General features: G+C 33.5%; 2 protein-coding genes across 2 annotated transcripts; both read right to left on the bottom strand.

Annotated features, from left to right (window-relative positions):
* Positions 1 to 587: 587 nt before the first annotated feature.
* On the bottom strand, positions 588 to 2,445 carry LOC120139573. Its single transcript, XM_039154744.1, has 3 exons — positions 1,961 to 2,445; positions 921 to 1,260; positions 588 to 828 (listed from the first exon to the last, which is right to left on the bottom strand). The coding sequence occupies exons 1-3, from the start codon at positions 2,437 to 2,439 to the stop codon at positions 598 to 600; spliced, it is 1,050 nt and encodes a 349-aa protein (XP_039010675.1). The 5' UTR covers positions 2,440 to 2,445; the 3' UTR covers positions 588 to 597.
* Positions 2,446 to 3,462: 1,017 nt separating this feature from the next.
* On the bottom strand, positions 3,463 to 7,371 carry LOC120139572 (probable serine/threonine-protein kinase WNK5). The gene is made up of 7 exons (XM_039154743.1): positions 6,434 to 7,371; positions 5,654 to 5,919; positions 5,345 to 5,568; positions 5,096 to 5,253; positions 4,696 to 5,011; positions 4,292 to 4,627; positions 3,463 to 4,182 (listed from the first exon to the last, which is right to left on the bottom strand). The coding sequence occupies exons 1-7, from the start codon at positions 6,521 to 6,523 to the stop codon at positions 3,752 to 3,754; spliced, it is 1,821 nt and encodes a 606-aa protein (XP_039010674.1). The 5' UTR covers positions 6,524 to 7,371; the 3' UTR covers positions 3,463 to 3,751.
* Positions 7,372 to 11,329: the final 3,958 nt, after the last annotated feature.

Raw genomic sequence — 11,329 nt, 5'->3', positions numbered from 1 at the left:
AATGGATTTGTGGACAAATAGATATTGATGGTGATGTGACTAACAAAATCTTTTCCAGATTATATGTGTTGGGTTGGATTTTCTCTTTGGCCATGTATAATTCACGATGCATGCATTTTCACAATTTGCAAATCTTTAAATGTTAAATCATTAGGTCGCCTCCTAAAACATTGACATCTTAACTAAAACCATATCCCTCCACGGGTAGAAACAAAATATAATAAAGTAAACGTTAACGGATTTAAAAACATTTTTTAAGGATGAATTGATATATATTAATAATATTATTTTTTATAAGGTGGCACAATAAAATTTCAGATCGGATATAATCAATAAAATAAATAATTAAATAAAATTTAAATTTTAAGATAAATATGTGTCTATCTTAAGAAATGCATGGATCCGCTATTGAAAGAAAATATATAATATACTATCAAACGGTGCACTCTTTCAATCCGTTTCTCAAAGCCTCAAGATCTGTGCATTGATCAATCAAAGCATGTAGGAGGAAAATTTGTCCAAACCAATATTTGATGTGATAAAGAGAATTCGCATGCCTTTGATATTCAAAGTAAAAGGAAAACGGAACTTCCTAAATCATGCAGAACTTTTTTTGTACATAAAAACGGAGTAAATGCAAACAATAATGACTGCAATGAATATTTGATCACCTAAGGATATTAATCTTTTAGAAGATTTTTTGTAAGAGTGGGTTATGTTTAAGGATGCACACGTGAGCTCAATGGAAAATGAGTAATGGGGTCCACTCAGTTGTGGTGGATAAGAAATTCTCCCCCCAACACATTTCAAGTCCCCCATGCTCCATTCCTATTGCCATAAACAACAAAATACAAGTTAAAGGTGTTATGTTTCAAGCTCTTATTCATTCGATGGCTCATGATTTATAGAAAATTACTTGCCTCGAGTAGCTGTCCAAAGGTGACAATAATGGTGTCTGGATCAGCATCAAAAGTTAAGAGTCGATGGCCATATTTGGCTGAAAATTGGCAGTGCTTGGTTGGCAAGTGGAGGCTCAATGTATAATCACAACAATGTTGGTTTTCTTCTTCTTCTTCTTCTCCGATTGGATCTTGGTCGGCCGACTTATCACCGTCCTTGTTATTGTACTTGTATATGCTCAAATGGGACACTCCTTTTGGCACTCCCTTCTTTCCTGCCTTGCCTGCAATTTCTACCAAAATCTTCCCCAATTCTTCTGCAACTTCCTCAAGTTTACTTGCCACATTCTCTATCTTTTCACTATTTCACGCCAAACAAACAAAGGACAGTTCATTGTATATGCAATAATCAAACTCTTATAAAACAAATGAATTGTAACAGCCTTTTGTGTTGTTTAACAAATTCAGCAATAAACTTTTTTTTGATAAGAATTAGGTTGTCATGCATGTAAAAGTTTCAATAGAATATCGATATAAACCTAAAAGAGTGTTCTTTAGAAGATCAGCCCCTCCTTTTATAAAACAAGAACAAAAAAGTAATACTTAATAAGCAAATGAAAGATATATCAAATTAACTTAAAGATTAGATAGCAATCAAACTTAAAACTATACAAAACTTTGATCCAATGTAGAACGTGATGTGATATGAGAATTTTGATTTAATCAATTTCATATTAATTTATTTATTCCAGACAAAAATAGTTATATTTGCATACAATGAATAAAGATTGTTTTTTAGAATCGTTTTTAAAGAAAACAATATTCTCTTTTAACATTAAAATTAAAATCACCTAATAGGTCAAAATTAACTTTGGTAAGTAGACACCAAATCAAAGTTTTTCCATAATTTTATGATTTATTTTAATTATATATATATATGGGGATCATGTACTTAAGATGTTAAGAAAATCCAATTTTAGCCCAAAATATGAGCCCAAAAGGCCCAATCAAATAAATGGAAGCAAAATATTAATTCTCTGTAGAAGATGGCGGGAGGGTACCTGAAACTGGAATACAAATGAGCGCCGATGTATTGACGAGCCCACTCCATCCGCTCTTCTTTGCATCCCACCCACACGATCTCATCCCTCTTTCCCCCCGAATTCCTATCCAATCCCGTATCTCTCTCTTCTAACACCTCGAACACCTTCGCCGCCTCTTTCGTCGTCTCTCTCAACTCCTCCGTCTCGATCCCATGCCTCCATATCACCACCGCCCCGAACTTCCTCGCTGATTTCATGAACCTCTCCAACGAATCTCTCTCTCTCGAAACGAGCGATTGGAAGTCGATCTTATCGGACAGGCCGTGCTGGCGGAGTGCCTGAGTTTCGGGTAAGGTTAAATCGGGGATATGTAAGGATTTCTCGAGGAAGTCGGTTAAGATCTCGTTGGCGGCGGATCGTGAGCCGGTGGCGGTTGGGATGGGAGATGGAGGTGGCGCCTTGATGTTGAGTTTGCTCATTGATCGCATTACAGCCATGGGAAACGTGGGAGATAACAAAGGAAGAGGAAGGTATGTATGGGTTATTATTAAACAAAGAGGAGTAGGAAGCAAGTCATTTGGGTGTTGTTTGTTCCAGTGGAAGTGGAGGCCCGCTTCACTTGATGATCTTTTCCCTGTAGCTTTTTCTTCTTCGATCGACACGTGTACTTTTGACTTCAAATGGTTGTCCGAAATGCATGAGGTTTCGCCACGTCATTGAAGACCATGCATTTCTTGGGCCCCGTTGTTAGTTGTGATGACTTGTCGTCCGCTGACTATCAGAATTTCAAACAGATGGTATTTTTGAAATTAAAATAAAACTAAAAAGGGATTTAAAAAAAAGAAAAATTGGTTTATTAATAAGAGAAATTAACTGTCAGGAATAAAATATTAATTATCTAATTTTTTTAAAAATAAAGCTTACAGAAAATTAAGATAAAACATTATTCAAGTGATATATATTTAATTTATGAAAATTTATTCAATAGTATAATTTCTGTACAAAAATCAAGATAAAAATATTTGATGAAAATAAAAAAATATTATAATTTATAATATGACGCGGAAAGGTAACGAAAGAGAAACTGTGAAATAGTATGTGATGATCATAATATAGTATATGATCATAATCTTAATCATTGACAAATGACAACGCACACACGACTTGCAAATGCAACTGCTCTAATCCAGAAACTCTAAAAAGAATAATATTTTTTTTACCATTAATATTGCTTGATGGGTTCATAAGTAATATATGTTTAAACGCAAACCAATGACATGCTTCAATAATAAGATTTTATATCTATGGTTATTGATTTGTGAAATCGATAGCAAAAGTAATGGTACGAGCGTTTAATTCAGAGTGCAGATAGAGCAATATCTATGTTTTATGTATCTAGTTATAGATCTATATGCAGATTCCAGATACATAGTGATGTATGAATAATGAATTCATACATACATACATACATTTCACAATCCATAAATATAGTGCTGCATGCATACACAAATTCCCCAATCTCCACACAATCTTCCCAATCCATAAATATAGTGATGCATGCATGCAAAAGAATGCATACATACATTAGTCCTACAACCATAAAGTTTTCTCAATCCATAAATATAGTGATGTTTTAGGGAATACTTGGTTCATAGTCTTGAACATGTCTACAACCTAGCATTATTTACTACACCAAACCAGATGGAGGATTCGGAATTTGTACATCCTCACTCTGAAAGAAACTACCATATTAACAGATAGATTAATGGGATGGGATCTTCACCGCCTAAATCTCCCTCGAAATCTTGGTCATGATTGAAAAATCCTTCCATTTATGCTGTCTTCGAGATATGCCTTGCGTGACACCTCTCCCGGATCCTGATATCCAATGTTCTCCACTGCTCCAATGGTCTTAAATAGGCGTCTCTTGTCTATCTCTGCCATTACTGATTGGTGCAGCAATTTGCTGCGTATGTCCACGAGTGAACGGATCTTTGTTAGCTTCCGCTGGCCATTGAAATGGAAAGACCTCCATGAATCAAGTTGTGGGTCGCGCTGTTTGTAGCAGTAAGCACTCGTGCTATTTGACGGACAAAATCGTGTAGATTTGAGGGTGTTTGGAATGCAGGGGTGCTCCCCTTGATGGAGACTCGAATCAAAGTCGTCCTCGTAATTCATGCTAGAGTACTGGAACGAGTTCATAGAGCAGCTGAAACTTGCATCATCATTGCTGAATACATCTACAAAAATGAACAAATCTTGTGAAATGGCGGACAGCAAAATAAGACTGGTATAGATATAAACATGCATGTTATATTTTCCAACAAACAAAGATAACATTACAAGTACCTTGGGACCAATTGCACTTAGAAATGGAATTTTTCCCATGAGAAAATTGTGCGTCGTAGGAAGAATGGGAGGAGGTAGCATAGAAAGGATGGTAGATTCCACTTTGGTCATCATCTTCATCATCATCATCGTACTTAAAGCTGTGCTGATGGTGAACTTGAGAGGTGCCCCAGTCCTTCCCAGTCGGGACAAGTGAAGATATTTCCTCTTCTATCATATCAGCAATCTCCAATGGCTCCCAGTCATCAATATCTAATTCTTTCACCATCTCCAAAGCAACATCAATTGCCGTGTCGTTTACTATGTCGAAGGGAAAATAAATATTCCGAGCATGACCTGTAATAAGGGAAACCATTGATCAAGAATCTTGTAGGCAAACTTCTTCAGTATGTATGCAATAGTACCTTCCTTGTCTGTAATCTGTACTTTGAGAAAAATTGTGTCATCTTCGGGATCCCTTGTGCCAGTTATCGACATATCAGTACTCCTTGTTGGATCAACCTTTAAAGAAGGAGCTAGCTCTGCGACTGGGCCTTTATGAGTTAGTTTTTGGCTCGAGACTCTCAGGATGGACTGCAGATTCTCTTCATCAGAGGCCAAAAATGGATCAAGCAAGAGTTCACGAGCAGGCAACCTCTTGGAAACATTCTCCAGGCACTTTCCGATAAACCTTCGGGCTTCCTCATCTTGGATCCTATAGAATGCCTCTGGCAACTTTCCCTGGAGGGTTGATGAATATAGAAAGATTGTCTTAGATTAATCTGTCAGTTTATTGTTGAAATTAACGAAGCTGATATAACTCACCGAAGTCACTTTCTTGTAGATTTGAGCCGGATTGGAGCACTCGCTATATGGATATTTAGAAGTAAGCATCTCGAATACACACATGCCAAAGGAGTATATATCAACTAGTTCATTGTAATCTTCTTCATATAGCTCTGGTGCCATAAATTCTGGTGTCCCTAGTAGCGGATGCAAGTTTGAAGAAATTAACATATAAACATACACACGGCTACCCGGAAATGAGACAGATGGTGGAAATTTAGAGCATACCTATGACACTATGGGCATGTTGTGAGCCACGAAGAATGGCAGCCAGTCCGAGATCGCCAATCTTGACTTGTCCAAGGTGGCCATTGACAAAGATGTTATCACACTTAAGATCTCTATGGATCACTGGAGGGTCATGGCCATGTAGATAAGCTAGACCCTGCAGAATTTGGCGAGCCCAGCTCTTAACTGCTCGCATGTCGACACGTTGGTACCTCTGTCTATACCTGCAATTTATCAAACAACATGCTAAAACTTACACTAAAACAACACTAATGTGAGTTTTTCAATAAAGTGTTATTATATGGTTACTCTCGTAGTGTGCCAGAGGTGAACATCTCGGTGATGAAGTTAAAAGTTCTACGATCGACATCGACCCAAGTAGCGTAAAATCTGATGATTGAATCATGGTTGAGATTCTTGAGGAGGTGGACCTCGGAATAAAGCCTCTGCAATTCATCCGGTGAACGGAAGACATCGTTAAGCTTCACTTGATTCCATGCCACCTCCATTCCTAGGGCCTCATCAAATGCCCTATACACCGTCTTCATAGCTCCTTTACCAAGAATCTCTCTGAACTGCAGAGAGAATTCTCACAGATTCAATCATGTTAAAGCTTGAACGGTAAATATAATTTTATTTACATGTAAGCTTCACTACTTTGATTTGATCATCAAAAACTGTTTCCCAGATTTTCCAGGAAAAATGCAAGAATCTCTATATGACACTATCTGAAAAGGCCGTTGATAAATAATCTTAAAAAACTATGAATTAAGCTTAAATTTTACTGCACATGAAGGATGCTTTATTAGTCTTTACGTTCATCCCAATATAACCTCAAATAATCAGAACCCCACATCTCAAAAGGAATTGTTACTGAAAAAGAAAAGTCAAATATGACATGCAAATCATCCATTGTCATAGCAAAAGATATAAGATTTTATTCATACTGAAAAAGAAAAGTCAAATATGACATGCAAATTCTCCATTGTCATAGCAAACGATATAAGATGTTGTTCCTACTGAAAATCTTGAATCCATGCATCAATCAAAAGGCAAAAAGATTTAGAGTGAATGAAGAAGAAAGCTTACTCGTCCGTACCGACCGGATGGATCGGTTTCAACGTATCCAAGCTGAGATTTAACTCCATCAACACATCCACCTAGACGTGTCTTGTACATGGTCTGAGAAATCAGGCGTGCTTATTGTAGTATATATCTATATATATATATATATATATATATATTGAGAACACAAATAGAACACTTAAGTAGCCTACTAGAATATAGAACTAAGAACAACGCAGCAGATAAAAGAAAGGGAATTTTGAAGATGTGCTAGATGATCCGAGGCTTTCCTTCATGATTTTCGTAGGAAAAAACACCAAACAATAACCAAAACAGCCTCGAGTAATCCACACTCAGCATAATCCAAGCCATTTCCACAACTGCACGTAAGAACAAGTAGTAGTCCTTGGAAACCATTTAGTATTTTCCAGAGATAAGAACAAGATTCAAGAATATCTATAAGAGAAAAAAAACAAAATAACCCAAAGCCAAAAAAAAAAGTTGTAGGGTAGATATAGGGGGAAAAAGAGGGAATATTTCGAGTCAGCCAAAGTAAATTAAAGAGAAGGCTTTTGATTGAGGAAATGATATGAAACCCTGGTTTTCTGGAGATCGAAATAACAAAGATTCTAAAACTTGAAAATATTTTGGCAACTGGGAATTTGAATTCGGCAAGAAATTAAAGCCCTGAACTTGAAAAACCTATGGCAACGCTTTGACATCACCATTTGTACCAATCCCAAGGATATGATTTTGGGGTTCAGATGAAATTAAAGATGAAAAAAGAGTGAGGTTTTTTTAAGTTGCAGATGAACAAGGAAACAACAATGGTGATGAGGGAAGGGTTGGTGGCGAAACTCAAAAAGAGAAGATGAGAGAGGTTGAGTAGCCGACTGATAGAGTTTGTACTTGGTGCGATCCACTCTTCGACCAATTAACAAAGCTGAGCTGACGAAATTTGACAGAGTCTAATTAATGCCTCCGATTTAGTCATGCTTAGATTAGAATTAAATGTCCAAGTCAGGATTCAGAATTTCTTTTTTTAAAATGAAAGTATAATTTTACCTATATAGTCACTAAATTTTAAGAGTGATTCTAATTTGAGTATTAAATTAAAAATTTATCAATCAAATCACTTCATTATTTAAATAATATTAATCAAGTCATTGATAGTGATGTTCATGTAACAGTTAAATAAAATTATATATTTATATATTTTACTCTTATTATTTGTAATTATATTTATTTTATTTTATTTAATAAATTTAATTTATCAATTAAATAACAGCGTGTCTTGATTGAAAGAAAATACGAAAAGAAAAAGGAAATGAATAAGAAAACTCAAATATGGGCATTTCGAGTGGAATAGGCACAGCTCACCATTAAACTAAATCACATATTTAATTTTTAATTAATAATATTATATATATATATATATTAAATTGTAATTAATATAAGAAAAACTAAAGAAAACTAGGACTCAATTAATAAAGGGAATCTGCGTTTCTTTAAAGTTTAAATCATAAATCACTTATTAGTACTTTTGATTATTGAGTAGGGACAGTATCTTTGCCATAGATGCTTTATAATGATGCCGCTACATATAGGCTAAACTGATATTTAAAGGGAGAAATATTTATGATTAGTAAATTAATTTAAATATATTGTTAGTAATATAAAGATGATTAGATATTAATTTTTATAAATATTTAACTACATATAGAGTCACTGAACTTTTAGGTTATTTGTATTATGGTCACCAGACTTTTAAAACATGCTAACAATCACTGAACTTTTAATTCGATTTCACTACGCTTATTGTCGTCAATTGATGTTAATAAACGTTGACGTGGCATGTCTAAGTTTTTTAGACTTGAAATTGGCAGTCATTGCTCCTCCTTCCGTCAGTGTTTTTACTGTTGTCCAGTAGTTTCTTTGGTCGAAAAGATCATCAAACTACTTTACTTCTTCTTTTATTGCTTCAAACTCGATGATTTGTTTTTTGATCTACTCAAATCCTAATTAAAACTAAAAGCCAAATCTTTCTGATCCATCACCGTCGACCATCAAATGTATTTGAAATCGAATTATGTTAATCTTCTTACCAAACGGAACATTCCCACCATTAGGATTGGCCGACAACCACTTCACTCATTGAAATTCTCTAAGATCGAGGTGAGTAATTTTTCTTTTATTTTCTTTATTTCTTTGATTATTTTTGTTATTTTTTGTTTGGTGTTATCAATAATTATGGCGCCAGACGATGACCAAATTGGATTGGTGATGATATCAGAGACGAAGCTCTGTTAGGGCTCAAAGAGGCCTCGGTCCTGTAAAAAATTTATATATTCTATATACTTTGGTTTAATAGTATTTTGGTTCATGTAAAAAGAAGTATTTAAATTTAAAAAAATACAATAATTTATTACATATTTAATTAAGTAGGGGTTGAACTAAATCTCATGTTCTTAAATTTTTTGGTCTAATAATAATCTATGTCACTATAAATTTAAATATTAGATAAAATATGCATTGTTTTCTAATTTTGAGTTTAAATATCTAACAAGTCATTGTAATTTTCTTAAAGAGTTAAATATTTTGATATTTGTCAATAGTTAATCTTGACTCCGTCCTTGGATTATATGGTCTTGGATGATAGCTTGTGGTTACGATGTTTGGAACTTAGATGAATTGATTGTACTAATTGGTTTTGTGGTCGTTGGAAGATGATGAAGCTCTTGAGTATAGTGGGTAGAGTCGATTACAATCGATGGTGCCAGAAGGAGATGACGACCAAGGAGGAAGTGGGTAGACTGATTGAGATATGATTTGAAGGATTTTGCCCTTACCAAGGACATGACCTCTGATAAGAAAGTATGGAGACTTAAGACCAGGGTAGCCGACTAGTGTGGGTCACAGCCATAGGGTGCAACATATATGTCTTCTTTTTAATGCCTTTGTAGTAATTTCCATGACTTATACTTTTTATACGCTTCTGTCATTGGAATTTATGAAGGCTTAGAACTAGGGTAGCGGAGTAGTGTTGCCTTTGTTTAGGTTTTTAACCCATTCGACTTTATTCCTTCTAGTAGCTTGCTATCGCTGACTTTTGGTTATCCTTCTCTACATATTTCCTCTTTTTAAATTTAGCCGGGACTTACGTTTCTGTCTATATGCAGAGATTTTTACGCAGGAATTTATTTGCAGGGATTACTTCCCATTACAGACGCGCATGAAGACTGTTCAACTATGTATTTATTTATTTATTTATATATGAATTGTATTTTATCTTTATTTTTAATTTTCTTACTGCTGGAGGTCTTCCACGGAAGCTGCTCTCAACCTGGCGTTGGGGACATCCTACTACCCTACCTCCCCCTTACCCCCATTGCATATGGGAATAGAGTTTTGTTGTTGTTGTTGATGATGATTCGAAGAACAGTGGACGGTGATGGTGAATGCTAAAGGAGAAACTTCAATTTTTTAAAAAAGAATGACTTTAATATGTGACATCAGTATTTTTCAGTAGGAGTTGAGAATGATGACTATAATGAGAGTAAATTACAATTTTAATAATTATATTGTAAATTATAACAATTTAATAATCAAAATACAAACACTCTAAAAATTTAATATCTATTTATGTAAATTAGCCAATATTTAAATATAATTTATTTGCACGCCACAGATGCCGCTGCTTGCAAAGTTGCAATATATAATAAATTAACGAAAGAAGCTCTGTATAATTGAATAGGATGAACAATAAATAAAGTAGCTTGATCCATGATGATTGATTACACAACGATGGTTGACATTCATGTAAGTGGTCCAGAGAGGCATGTCAGGAAACATGCACGATAATCAAATATTAATTAATTAATTAATTAATCTCTTGATACATGCCATTAGGCCCCGTGAAAATAAGATAAGGTAAATGTAAAAATATATATTTTCTATCTTTGATGATAATAAAATATAGACAAGAGAATGAATGAATCAAATAATCTCCGTAGCTAAAAAAAGATAGTTATTAAAGTTATTGAGTGACATTACTGATTAAAAAGTGTGTTGTTTTATTTTAAAATGAGGGTCCGTACAATTGCGTTTGAAGGGTATTGTTAATGACTAAGAAATATATTATGGATTGATATTGTCTTGTAATCACCCTCGAGTATTAAAAAAATGAGACGATTATTATCTCTAAAAGTTTCGAGTTCAAGCACGACGTCTGCAAAATGCTTGAGTGTTCATTGTATAATTTAATTGTTTTTTATATAATATTTGTATATATATATAACTTTTATGGTTATAACATATAATCAATTTAACATGGATTAATCCGGTTAGTTAAATCAATTAATCGATTTCTATTTTTAAATAAAGAATAAAAACAATATATTATTTATGATATATTCAAAATAATTAAAAATAATAAATATATATTAAGTCAATCAATTCAATTATGTATTCTAATAATAAAAAGTTAATTAATTAAATTGATATTATAATCTATTTAATCAAAATTAATTTAATTAAAGTCGTCTGTTTAATTAGTTTGAAACGAATTTTACTTTTTTTTATAACAAATGTTGAATTCAGCGATAAGATATAATATATTTTTAATAAGACACTTAAGATTTAAACCTTACAAATAATAATATTTTAAATGATAGGATATATATATACTTTTTACACATAAACTTTCTCAAAAAGTTATAAAACAAAGAGTAAACTATAACATATATCAATGATTTTGATCACTGACTCGTTTATGTTGAAAAATAATAAAGTAATTGAATAAAATTGATGTTATTTAATAAGTCACTATTTAGTGAATAGATTTATTATAATAAGTTATGTCACTAGGCGAATAGATTTATTTTTTAGTTTAAAATTGTATAAACTCAATTATATCTATTA

This window comes from Hibiscus syriacus, unplaced genomic scaffold (genome assembly GCF_006381635.1).
Source record: "Hibiscus syriacus cultivar Baekdansim isolate YM2019G1 unplaced genomic scaffold, ASM638163v2 tig00110762_pilon, whole genome shotgun sequence".
NCBI classification, from domain to species: domain Eukaryota; kingdom Viridiplantae; phylum Streptophyta; class Magnoliopsida; order Malvales; family Malvaceae; genus Hibiscus; species Hibiscus syriacus.
Note: the sequence above shows the minus strand (reverse complement) of the source record. Positions and strands in the feature narration are given on the sequence as shown.

Excerpts from the sequence above, each read along its gene's own strand:
- LOC120139573 (XM_039154744.1), bottom strand. The coding sequence starts at position 2,439 with ATGGCTGTAATGCGATCAATGAGCAAACTCAACATCAAGGCGCCACCT. Across the intron at positions 1,261-1,960 it reads CATTTGTATTCCAGTTTCAG|TGAAAAGATAGAGAATGTGG; the intron begins GTACCCTCCCGC and ends GGCGTGAAATAG. Across the intron at positions 829-920 it reads CCTTTGGACAGCTACTCGAG|GAATGGAGCATGGGGGACTT; the intron begins GCAAGTAATTTT and ends TTATGGCAATAG.
- LOC120139572 (XM_039154743.1), bottom strand. The coding sequence starts at position 6,523 with ATGTACAAGACACGTCTAGGTGGATGTGTTGATGGAGTTAAATCTCAG. Across the intron at positions 4,628-4,695 it reads ACAGATTACAGACAAGGAAG|GTCATGCTCGGAATATTTAT; the intron begins GTACTATTGCAT and ends CCCTTATTACAG. Across the intron at positions 4,183-4,291 it reads TAAGTGCAATTGGTCCCAAG|ATGTATTCAGCAATGATGAT; the intron begins GTACTTGTAATG and ends TCATTTTTGTAG.